General features: G+C 34.2%; 1 protein-coding gene across 2 annotated transcripts in view; it reads left to right on the forward strand.

Annotated features, from left to right (window-relative positions):
• LOC106874672 (alpha-parvin-like) overlaps positions 1 to 12375 on the forward strand; it is a 109195-nt gene continuing 96820 nt past the window's right edge. For both annotated transcript variants that reach the window (XM_014922472.3, XM_014922481.3), the window contains exons 1-5: positions 1 to 124; positions 7112 to 7201; positions 7668 to 7738; positions 10352 to 10454; positions 11630 to 11782. In XM_014922472.3, coding sequence (XP_014777958.1) covers positions 31 to 124; positions 7112 to 7201; positions 7668 to 7738; positions 10352 to 10454; positions 11630 to 11782 — 511 coding nt within the window. In that variant the 5' untranslated portion in view covers positions 1 to 30. The remainder of the gene's footprint in view (positions 125 to 7111; positions 7202 to 7667; positions 7739 to 10351; positions 10455 to 11629; positions 11783 to 12375) is intronic.

Genomic DNA, 12375 nt, shown 5'->3' on the forward strand with positions numbered 1-12375 from the left:
ACTTTGGCGAGAGCGAACCTGACCGACAAGATGGCTCACACCAACCCAACTCCAACCAAAAAGAAAGAGGAATCTTTCTTCGATAAAATAGGAACTTTAACATCAAAAAAGAAGACTAAAGAAGGTACGACTTATTTAACAGTAATAATAATTATTATAAATTACTTTAAATACACCTTATATATTTTTATATGTGTCTTAATGACTCCCATAACTTGTTGATGCCTCTTCCCCCAAGCCCGTTCTTCTCTCGAAAGGTACCAACAGACCTTTACAACATCGGCAGCGCACGGGCTCTGGAATGTTACCATCTTAGTTTGCATTCCAATTATGGGCGGGCGGCTATATCACCAATAGTTTCCTCTCTTCGTCTTACTTAATTAAAAAACAAACAAACTAACTATCCTTGTTTATTTCTCAGAGGACTCGGGGTTATATATATATATATATATATATATATATATATATATGGGGAGGGATAATATACACTGCATGGACCTGGGAAGACTTTAATTCGAATGGGAACTCACTGCACGTATTATGTAGAGTCCCTTTTACGCATCCGTGAAAGGATGACCTCTCCGCCGGGCCTTTTGCTACTCTCACACACACATACACACACATACGCATGCCATGTACGTATACTTATTAAAAATATATATATATAATACGTTTATGTATGTAATTTTTATTTTGGTTACCATCTTGAACATTGTAATTTCATCCAACATTCACTATTTCTTATTTCCCATCCTGTTTATATTATGTCAACATTTTACATGGAAATATGTTCTCGCATCAATTTTAAATAAGAAAGAGGATATTTTATTTGTCTGAAATTTTTATCGATATGTAAGGGTAGAGGTTAGAAATTCGGTTGATCGGAGTTGGCGGATTCGATTTTGATAATTGAAAAAGTTGCCGTCACCTTTCATGATACATTTGAAAAGTGTAGGAATTTAAAAACTTCCTCCATCCCTTCGTTCGAGTTATGCGGTCTCGTGTTTAGCGGAAATAATCTAATAATTTAATTGACGTTGCTGTATAAAGTTAACAGAAACACTAAAGTGTCCAACAATTAGTATTGACAAGTTTGTTCCTCACTGTCCGTTGTTAACTATTGATATCGATAAAATATATTTTAATAATGCCGCAAAAGTAATAAATTGGAGTCGATTCGATCAAATAATACTTCATATCTATTAATTTTTATTTTTCTCTCTCGATATATATATATATATATATATATACATGCATACACATCGTACACGGCACGAAGGCACGCAACTCGAAACTTCGAAGACACTATCAACTTTTTGTAAATGATGACTAAAAGTATTGAGTAGTCTTTCAGTTTACTGTTGAATCGTTTTTATTTATAACTTTACATTAAACCAAACATAAACTGGCAGCGGTAATGGCATCATGTTTTAGTTTCCAGAAATTTATGCGAATTTTAAAAAATTTCTGAAACTCTGGCCGTAAGATACAACTGTAAACAGTTGAGTTTTACTAATTAAGACGATAATTAATGCTATGTTTGACAAATACTAAAAAAAAAAAAAACTTTCCCAAGTTTTAAGTGACACCACATTTACAAGTTTATACAGAAAATGTTTTCTTTTCAAAATATATAAAAATTGGATGAAAAAGAGTAAATTTAATAAAAACAATTTTTCATTTTTCGCCAGATTTCACTATTTGCAATTCCTTAATAGTATTTATTTTGTTGACGTCCAAAAGGGTTTTTAAACCCAGTATTTTCGCATACTTCGAGATACTCCAAAGAAGAATTTGTGGTTTGACAATCTCCAAGTGATATCGCTTCAAGCATTTATCTTTATACAACCGTCCAGTTGTATGACCCTAATTAAAAACCGGATATCACAACAGATGTTTGACACTCCAACCCCTACGGCTCTGTTTCTTCATAACTTCCTGAAAAATGGATATTTTTAAAAATGAAGTTGAGGTGTGTGAATTATCTGTCCACTTTCCTATTTTTTTACACATCAAATCCCGACATAATTGTAATCTGTACCATCTTAAACGGACATGTGAACATTTTATTAAAGAATGTTCATTTTCCTGAAAGTTATGAGGAACAAATCGACTTGTGTGAATTAACCAAAACTCCTCTCCTCCAAAATATTTTTTTGCTACATCATTTGATATTTATTTCTGGAAAATTTCATTGGAAAATATGCATTTTATATAAAAGTTATAGCAAAATAAAGTCGGAGGTGGGGTGGGGGGAGAGACACCTCTGAACTTATGCCTTAAAAACTTTGGTGCCAGTTGGGATCGAACTTATATTCGTTTGCTGCCTTTAACTTGTAGATCATACTACTAATTCTTGCGATGTCCGGTGAAAAACAACTCTCAAATGATTCTTCATCAACTTCAGCTGACATAACTATCTGCTGGAAACAAAAAGATTAACAGAGTTCTCTGGCTGTGTAATTTCTCTTTACCTTTTTAATACCACTTGTTTGATGGAATTTGAGAAATTTATGAAAAGAATGGACTATATTCATCTTTATATAATAACTAGCAGAAATACCCGGCTTTGCCCGGGTTAAAGAGAATAATGAAATCTAAAAACGCCGTCTAGACTACGCAACCCTCAACTGTTAGTAGCTACGATACCATATTTCTACATTAATAACTCTCCAATCCATGCCAGCATGGAACATAGACATTAAGTGGAATGCCAGTCTCTCATCTAGGAGGGCCTTGAAATCAATGTTACCAACTGGGGACTATGTGTGTCGTAGTGATAATAAAAAGACCCAAAGGAGGTCTGCAACGAAATAATTTTACTCAACACTTTGCAAGTGAATCAGTGGAGGCAAAGATGCGTCTCATTTACTTGACAATTTATGCACCACATTGCAGAAATCACAATGAAAGTATATCTGAAAGGGTAGTCTTACACTGTTGTACCGTTGAATTACAAATAATGCTCATCTGTTATGTTCGGGTTAAAATTTCATCAACATCAAAAATATATGAATTTTCGTGGGAGTTATGGCCGTTATCCATAGAATATAATTTCCAAATTTCATAAAGATCGGTTCAGTACTTTTGACGTAGTTTTAGATAAGAAAACAAATGACTAATGTGTGTGTTTGTGTGCATGTGTTTGTGTGTGATGGGTGTATATATGTATAGATATCTGTATGCATGTATATATGTGTACATATTACATGTACATCTATCTATCTATATATATAAATATATATATACATCTACACATGTGTATACATATACATGTATGCATATAGATCTATATCTATATCTATATATATATATATATGCATATACGTGTACATATACATGTATATGTATACATATACATCTCTTTCTCTCTCTCTGAAAGTATCTGTCATTACGGTATCGAAATGTGATTGTTTCAGTTAGTGGAATAACGTGTACATATACATCTATATATATACATATACATTTCTCTCTTTCTCTCTCTCTTTCTCTCTTTCTTTCTCTCTCTCTCTTTCTCTCTTTCTCTCTCTCTTTCTCTCTTTCTCTGAAAGTATCTGTCATTACAGTATCGAAATGTGATTGTTTCAGTTAGAATAGTTTCATTTTTAAAGTGAAAGTATTTGACATGAGTGTTTATGTTTCACTTTTGACACGTAATACTTAAATAGTGGAGGAGATATTATGTTGCTGTGGGCTCGAACTCTGCAAGAAGTTAAAATATTTTTTGACTAAAACACAACTGGAACTCTAAGTAAGGCATGTGTAAAATTTGAATGAAATTGGTTGCGTAGTTCTCGAGTTTTAGGGATTCACACAGACAGACAGACAGACACACATTCTCATTTATATATATATAGATAATAATAACAGCAGCCAATATGTTGGTTTGTTGGATATTTTACTCGTCCCATTTTACATCATAATAGAGAGAGGAGAGAAAAAAGTGCAGAATGAGTGTCTTTTTGAAAATTCACATTTTTTAATGACATTTTGCGGAGATAGGCTTTTGATGGTGTAGATTTTGATTATGTCTATTAAAATTTAGAAAAATATCATTTATTGCAAATTTACAAATGAGAAATTTGTTTAAAGGTACTAAGTATTTCTCTTTTGAAAATTAGTATTTATCTTATTTTATATAAGCACCAAGAATTTTGAGAAAAGTGACATTATAATGATTGTATGTCTGCCATATTTCCTGATATTACCCACGGTGGTGAAAGTATACTTCCAAAGTTACCTGTCAGATGACAATATTCTAGTTGTATTAATATCTGTCCAAAACTATTTACCAATTAAGAAGTACATAGCTGAGAGGAGGAGGAGGAGAGATTCCCCTTGACAGAATGTTTATTGTAGGTGACCTTCCCAAAAAGAAAAGAAAAACTGACACCTGTTTTCTATCAACTAAGAGTTTAAGGGTCTTATTCCCAAATCAGCATAACATTTGCTGCAGATAAATACTTGAAACCCATAGACTGATAGTGTGACTCCCCCCCCCCCCCCTATGTTGATTAAAAATATTAAATTTCATTCAACATTAGCTTCTGCAAAGAGCAGCGATATTTCTGTTGATAGGAGAGAGTATCAGGACAAACTTTGGCTGTTCTACAATTCATACCACATCCTTAAAAGAAAAAAAAATTTATTCCACTTGTTACTCTTGTGGTTAGGGTATTGCACTCACCATCATAAGCTTTTGGTTTTCAATTCTTGAACCGGGCAGTACATGGTGTTCTTGAGTCTCAGAATCAGCTGGGAAGTTAACCCTTCAATGGTCTGCATTCTATTTTGGGTGGAGAGTATTTTAATCTCAGTCACCTAGTTGCCATGGAAACTGGGTTATGGCTCTGGTTCTAAGGTTCCTAGAATTCATGACAGTCCAAAGTCTGTCTTCCTCTTTCTCAAAACTGACCAAAACTTGTGATCTTTTGGTCAGAAGTTCTTTCCTTTTGGCAACTCCTATTCCAGCCCCATCACCTTTCATCACCCTTCAGACCCTAACCCTACTTCCAAATCATTGACCATTTTATACTCTACCTGTCTTATTTTTTACAACATCTGTAAATACACAACTCTCTTCTGCGACTGAAATTGTCCATCTTCTCTCGGTGATTGTTCCAACAAGAGTGTCTTAGGTTTTGTTTTTCAACAACACTCTAATTACTCTCCAAATCCAAACCTAGTTATTTTAATTCAGCAACCATCTCTCACTTGATGAAGTCTTCTTACTCCATCATTTGTCTAACACCTGCAAAACAAACAAAACACTGAGCTTCTCCTCTCACAGATAAACATTCAAAAATGTTTCTCATTCTTCTTAACTGACCTCACCCACTTATATATATATTTGCAGCCTCCCTTATATCTTTTCTTCCCTCTAGGAACCTTCACCTTCTCTGTTTTACAAGTTTTCCAGTATTTTTTTTTATTGTCCCCTAGTTGGCCTCTCTTCTCTTGATCTTGCTGATCTTTCACATTTCCCAGAGTTTTTCTTTCCACATTGAAGCTGAGTGTACATGTTTTGTTTGTCTTCGTTCACTTGTTAGAAGTGCTCTATTAATCTTATTTATAAGAGAGAACAGAGTTTACTGTTACTTATCGAAAATGAAACAAATGACAGGCCTTGCTTTTGCTCCTTTGGCTTTCAGTTCATTTGTTGGAGACAATTGAGGTGATTAAATTGAAGAAACCAGAAATCACATTTTGAATCTCATCTTTTCTATTATATTTACCTTCCATATAAAGTAAAAAAGGGGAAATATTTCCTTATCAAAATTGGAATTTGCTATTGTTAATTGCAGTTTTGTTATTAATTTTGATGAGACAAATACTAAACACTCGATAGATACAAAGCTGTTGTATCCTGGGAAGCTTTGCTAGAATTTTACATTTCTGAATGTTTGAAATGGGTTCGGATTTAATTGAAAGTTTAGTCATCATTTATCAATAAAATGCAACAGAAATCAGGTAAAAATATTTAATTACTTTCACTATCTAGGCCAGTAATTAGCAATGAACAACTAATGAAGTAGCATGCCAATTTGACTTTTTTTTTCTCCCTAAGGTACCATGCCAAATCCTGATTCAGTGGTTCATGTGCTGCTAATAAACTTTTACTACATCTTATTTGGTTTCATATTTGTTTGCTATTTTCAATCGATGGACTCTGGTCATACTGAGGCATGATAATAACCTCTATGGTGGGAGACTTACCAAATATTATTTACATTTAAAATAGTTAATAATCTACTAAGTTTATAAAATAAAATTTAAAAACTATTTGTGAAAGGTATACCATTTGTTTGATGTTTATTGAGTCTATGAGAAGGTGTTTGTTCATTGTAATCCTGGTTATAGTAATGTGATGTCTTATGTCCCCAAACTAATTTTCATGATAAATCCAAAATGCAGTGTAATTTATAGTTTCAATTTTACAGTCGTGTGTGTGGGTAGCCATCCTTGTTTTAACATTCATTTTTTTTATCCTGCTTGCATGAGTCGAAATTTGTTGAGGTACATTTTCTTGCATGAATCAGAATTTGTTGAGGTACATTTTCTACAACTGAATGTCGTCCTGTTGCCAACTTGCACCTGTTTCCAAACAAGTTGATATTTCCCCATGACAGTTCATGTTTCTCAAAGAAGATTGGATATGATTGAGGCTAGTTTACAACCATTATGCAAAGTTAAAGGGAGAACTGCCACACACACACACACACACATATACATGATGAGCTTCTTTCAGTTTCTGTCAACCAAGGCTTTGTTCGGCCCAGGCTATTGTAGAAAATACTTGCTCTGGTGCTGTGCAGTAGTATTGAACCTGAAACCACATGGCTGGGAGGCAAGCTTCTTAACCACACAGCCATAAATTTTACTGGTGATTTAGAAGTGAAAAGCAATTCTCCACCACACTAACTAGTTTTTAAAAATTGTCTTCCTTCGGTAATCTAATGAATTTTTATTAAAATGACTTTTGCAGATTATGCATTGTAATGTATTAGTTTATGGTATTTCTTGTACTGTGTAAAGGGTTAGCAAATTAAAATTTTCTATTTATTCACACCTTTTTATATGCATAAAGTTTTTTTCTCTTTCTCTTCTATAGTAAATGAACTTGTGCAGGAAGGTAAAGATGCTATTGAATGCCGGTCTAATTTGTCCAACCTCACTATCGATCCAGAAGGTTATAAACTAGGTAAGTTACCCCACCCACCAATTCTATGTTTGTTGCTGCATCACAGTTTATCAATATTTGCTAATTATATGTCTATCATCTTCATCCTCATCTCACTTAATGTCTTCCATATTGGCTTGCGTTGAACAGATCAACAGGATCCAACGAGCTGGTATGGTTGCAAGTAAAGTTTTACTTCTTCCATTTTTAAATTTTTACATTTTTATCCTTTCTCTATATTTTTCTCTCTCTAGTTAATTCTTTTTATGAAATACAAGACTGGTTGTTATTTATCCACAATTTCTACAGAAATAAGTGAAAGAAAAGACCAATCTTTTTTTCTCAGATGACCTTTCATTCATCTCTGCTTGTGTGTGAGACAATTCCGTCTCCACTTTGAATCCCACCTGTTTCCAAGTAGTTTCAGAATTGATTTCTTCTTTTGCATTTCATTTCTATTTGTCAAAGTAAATTATTTTTGTTTTAGAGGAAAATGAGGAACGTTCTATGGTGGATCCAAGTTCTCGAGAAGATTACAAAGTAAAGGAACTGATGAACGTAAGTAGAACATTTTAGCTCCAATGTTCCGAGAGAACTTGTCATTATTTAATAAATTCATTGCTACCTACTTTTTGTCTTAACCCACAATATCAGGGTAATGTGGGATTTTTGTGAATATCTTCTTCATTTACTTGAAATCTGTAGCTTCATCCATTTACAAGAATCCATTTATTGATAAGGGATCACCTGGATCCTTCATCACCACAGTTAATCTCCTTGTAGCTCTTATTGATCATTCTCACCCTCTCTTCTAAATGTGAGTAGCCATGTAGCTTCTCTACAGTGGGAACCTGTCCTACCCCTCATCTCCTAGCTTAAAGTCCCTCGCTCCTGGTTTTGTAGTCTTGCAAGCTGCATGGTGACCTAACTGGTGCTGATGGTATGAAGAAACTCCTTGTTCATGTTGTAAAATGTGTTGGTGTTAGGAAGAGCATCCAACTATAAGAAACCATGCCAAAGCAGACACTGGAACAGCATGTGCAGTTCTTGGACTCTTCAGATCCTCTCAAACCATCCCATCCATGCCAACATACAAGATGGACATTAACAGACAATGATGAATGAATTAATGAAACTTCTTTGGTAATCTTCTGACTCAGTAAGACGTAACTAATCCATGAATGGACATAAATATTTGCAGACATAAAAACTTGGTTTTGGTAGTAAATAGAAAATTTAATGCTATTTGACATTATAATCATTATTTTGAGACAAAAAGAGCAACACACCCATGAGGTTTGCTTTTACTTTTTTTTGTCTATTTCAAATTGGTTCTTAATGTCAAATATCAACCCATGCTAGCATGGAAAACGGATATTAAATGATGATGATGACCGAGAATCTCATCAGTTGATAGAAATTCCTAAAATCCATTTTTCTAATTGTGCTGCACAGGATTCTACATAATTCTGTTTAAATTTTAATAGTGGAGCTTCATCCCTTAAGTACTGCCTTCATTATTGGTAAAATATTTTAAAAGTGCTCATATAATATTATACAGATAATGTTTGTTTAGAACTGCTTATTATCATGCACAGAGTACATCAGAGAGAGGATTTCTCTCCATCCTTATCATTTGACATCCATATTCCATGCTGGCATCAGTTGGATACTTTGACAGGATCCACTGGGTCCAAGGACTGCATTGGGTTTCAATGCCTCCTTTGGCATAGATTCTATGGTTGGGTGCCTTTCCTAATGCCAATCACTTTGCACCATGTACAAGATAACTTTTTATGTGTCACCAGCCAGAGTAGAAGAGCAACATGACTATTCACATTTTAGGAGAAAGGGTGAAAGTGATTGGAGTGGAGCAGGAAAGAGACCAAAAAAAAAATGGTGTTGAGATGTCTGGGTGGACCCTCAAGGTAAGTTGGGTATTTGTTAAAACACTGGGGAAGATAAGATTGCATTACTTAGAGACTGGGTAAATTAAAATGATGTCTTACAAGATGGATTGAAATGATGTAAAGTTTTAATATGTAATGGTAGCTTGTATAGGAAGAACTTCTTTGAAAGTTGACATTGAATGTTTTTCTCTCTAATCTAACAGCATGTATGCTTAACCAGTAGAATCTGTATAATTTTTATTCCTCATAGCAACTATTACATTTTTTAATGTCCTCTTTTCCATGCTTGTATGGGTCACACAGAATTTGTAGAGGCAGATTTTCTGTGACCAGATGTCTTTCCTGCCACTAACACTTGTTTCCAAACAAGGTAATATTTACCTTTGGTAAGACATATTTTCATGGAACACTGGAAATGAATAAAGTTTGCCTGTATGTAGGTGATGCTCATTTACAACCATCACCTGTCAAGACAAACACACACACACACACACACACACACACAATGAGCTTCTTACAGTTTGTCTATCAAATCCGCTTAGAAGTGGCTGGAGATTGTAGGAGAAGACGCTTACCCAAAGTGCCATGCAGTGGAACTGAACCTGAGACTACATGGTCCAGAAACAAGCCTCTCAACCACACAGCCGCTACCTGTGCCACGCCTACCAACTTTTCCTGTATATCAATATTTTTATTTTTTTAAATCTCTCCTATTAATAGATAATTGAATTTTCTCTCTCATTCATATAGTAACAATTTATAAGGCCAACATATTTATACATCTTAATTATAAAGTAATTTATTTCAGAACTAACAATGATTTAGTGATGAAAAAGTGATCTGAGAATTATAGATTTCGAAAATATTAAAGCTTCTGAAATAATATGCAATGTACCACGTAAAAAGCACTGGTGATGGTACCACATGAAAAGTGGCAGTGCCATCTAAAAAGCTTCTGTGTTGGTGTTGCATAAAAGGCACTGGTAGTGGTGCCAAGAGTAAAAAGCACCCAGTGGGGCATTCTGTAAAGTGGTTGGTGTTAGGAAGGGCATCCAGCTGTAGAAACGTTACTAAAACAGATGACTGGAGAGCATGGTATGACTCCTGGCCTTACCAGCTCCTGTCAAGCCGTCCAACCCATGCCCATATGGAAAACAGATGTTGAATGATGATGCTTTTGACTTGGGAGTGCTGGGTGGCTGAATGTGGTCAGAGAAATGTTTTAACTTTTTTGAGTTATTTTTTTTTGTCTTTTTTAAAGATTTTACTTGGTTGGATTAATGATGAACTTGCTAATCAAAGAATTATTGTCAAAGATGTTGAAGAAGATTTGTTTGATGGCCAAATTCTTCAGAAACTGATAGGTTTGTTTCTTTTATCTTAATAAATACACACACAGTTTTTAGGGTTTTTATTTATAATTTGTTGGAGTCTTTTTTTTAAATAGAAATTTTTTTATTTGTGTTTGTGTGGAAGGTTTTCCTTTCTACAATATTTCATGGATCACTTTTGACACAGTTTTTTTGTTTGATACATTTTCATTAAAAACTCTGGGGTAAATTCTTTTTTCATGCATCAATGTTAGATTCTCTCCTTTTTTTGTTTTTCTATTCAGTGAATATATTTTTTTGATTTCTAATGGGGGTTTATTTCACGACATAGACTCAACAGGAAAATATGTCAATCAGTCCCCTGAAAATATACAACAGCCATGCATAAAAGTGTGCATAACAGCTTTCTTTTTATTAACTGATGTAGGTCTTTGGAATTCTTCCTCTTAACAAGTGATGCATCTTTACCTGTGTTGGACCCAACTCTCACATCTTCTTTGGAGAAAATACAATCATGCAGTGTTGTACCCACTGTTGTACTCACTGTCACTTTCACCTCATCTCCTCTTTAAACCTCTTCATCTTTTTTATGCACATTGATCTTGCCAATGCTGTCATCTCCATCAACAACCTGTCACCTCCTGTGTACGTCTGACTGCTTGGCATCCTTCCTTCATCAAAAACTCAGTGAGGGATGAAATGTTATTTCTGCTTGGAACTCATTATTTGCTGCCGGCAACGAAGAACAGGAAGAAGAGGAAGAGTTACTATAGAAGAAAAATTACTCTACTTTTGTGTTCAATTTGAACAGGTTTTATTACTAAATAAAAAAAGTTATGCCTGCTTTTGCAGCATGTGTGCATGTACACACTCACGTGTGTGTGAGTCTTTTGATCAATTAACCACATGTACACATATGTATATACATTCACTTTGGTAAATTTAAGGTATTTAGACTCTTGTTAATGAGGAATGTCTGCTAGGTCTTCTGTAATTCCAGTGATTATACTTTGATAATTTATATCAAAATCAAATCATTCTATTAGGAAATTAATTTTATTTTGATATTTTTAAGACTAATTCAAAAACACCATTTTAAATATATTGTTAACATTTCATTTGAAACTATTCAACAATTTTATATTTCATTAGTTTTGTCAATGTGCAAAAAATTAAACACTTTTTTTTATATATTCTCTCTTTGACAGAAAAACTAGCCAACATCAAAATTCAGGTTCCTGAAGTGACTCAGTCAGAAATCGGTCAGAAACATAAATTACGCATTGTTCTTGATGTTCTTAATAATGAAATCTTTCAGATTGATCCTGCCAATCATGATGAACTTCATTGGAGTGTTGATAGTAAGTTGGAATCTTATCACTGAGATATATTTTTAATTTTGTCAATGTTTTTCACAGATTAATTTTGTCATGATGTCAAGATTATTTTTCCCGGTTTAATAATGCTGGCTGTAAGTCTGCTGATCAAACCCAAGAAAATATCTTTCTATTTGTTTTCCAAACTCCTGATTCTGTCTGATACGTGTGTCACCATCTTTTGGTGATGCTGTGGGATTTCAGCAGTGAATGTACCAAGATAGAATGGGGATACCACAAAACACCCTGTAAAACGAGGTAACAAGTCTGACAATCCACCACACAAGATTCCTACCATTCTAATCCTTTCTACATTTAGCACAAGGCCAGCAATTTTGAGGGAGGGGCTAATTGATTACATCAACATCAGCGATCAATTGGTGCTTATTTTATTGATCCAAAAAAAAGGTAAAGAAGACTTTGGTGGGATTTGAACTCAGACTGTAAAGATGGATGAAATGTCACTTAGCATTTTGTTCCACATGCTAATGTTTCTGCCTTTGATACTTTTTTAATCACACCTGAAAGGATGAAAAGTGATGCTGACCTCAGAGAATTTGAACAAATGTCACAAGACT

The sequence above is a fragment of the Octopus bimaculoides genome, chromosome 3, assembly GCF_046866305.1.
Source record: "Octopus bimaculoides isolate indiv1 chromosome 3, ASM4686630v1, whole genome shotgun sequence".
Lineage (NCBI taxonomy): Eukaryota > Metazoa > Mollusca > Cephalopoda > Octopoda > Octopodidae > Octopus > Octopus bimaculoides.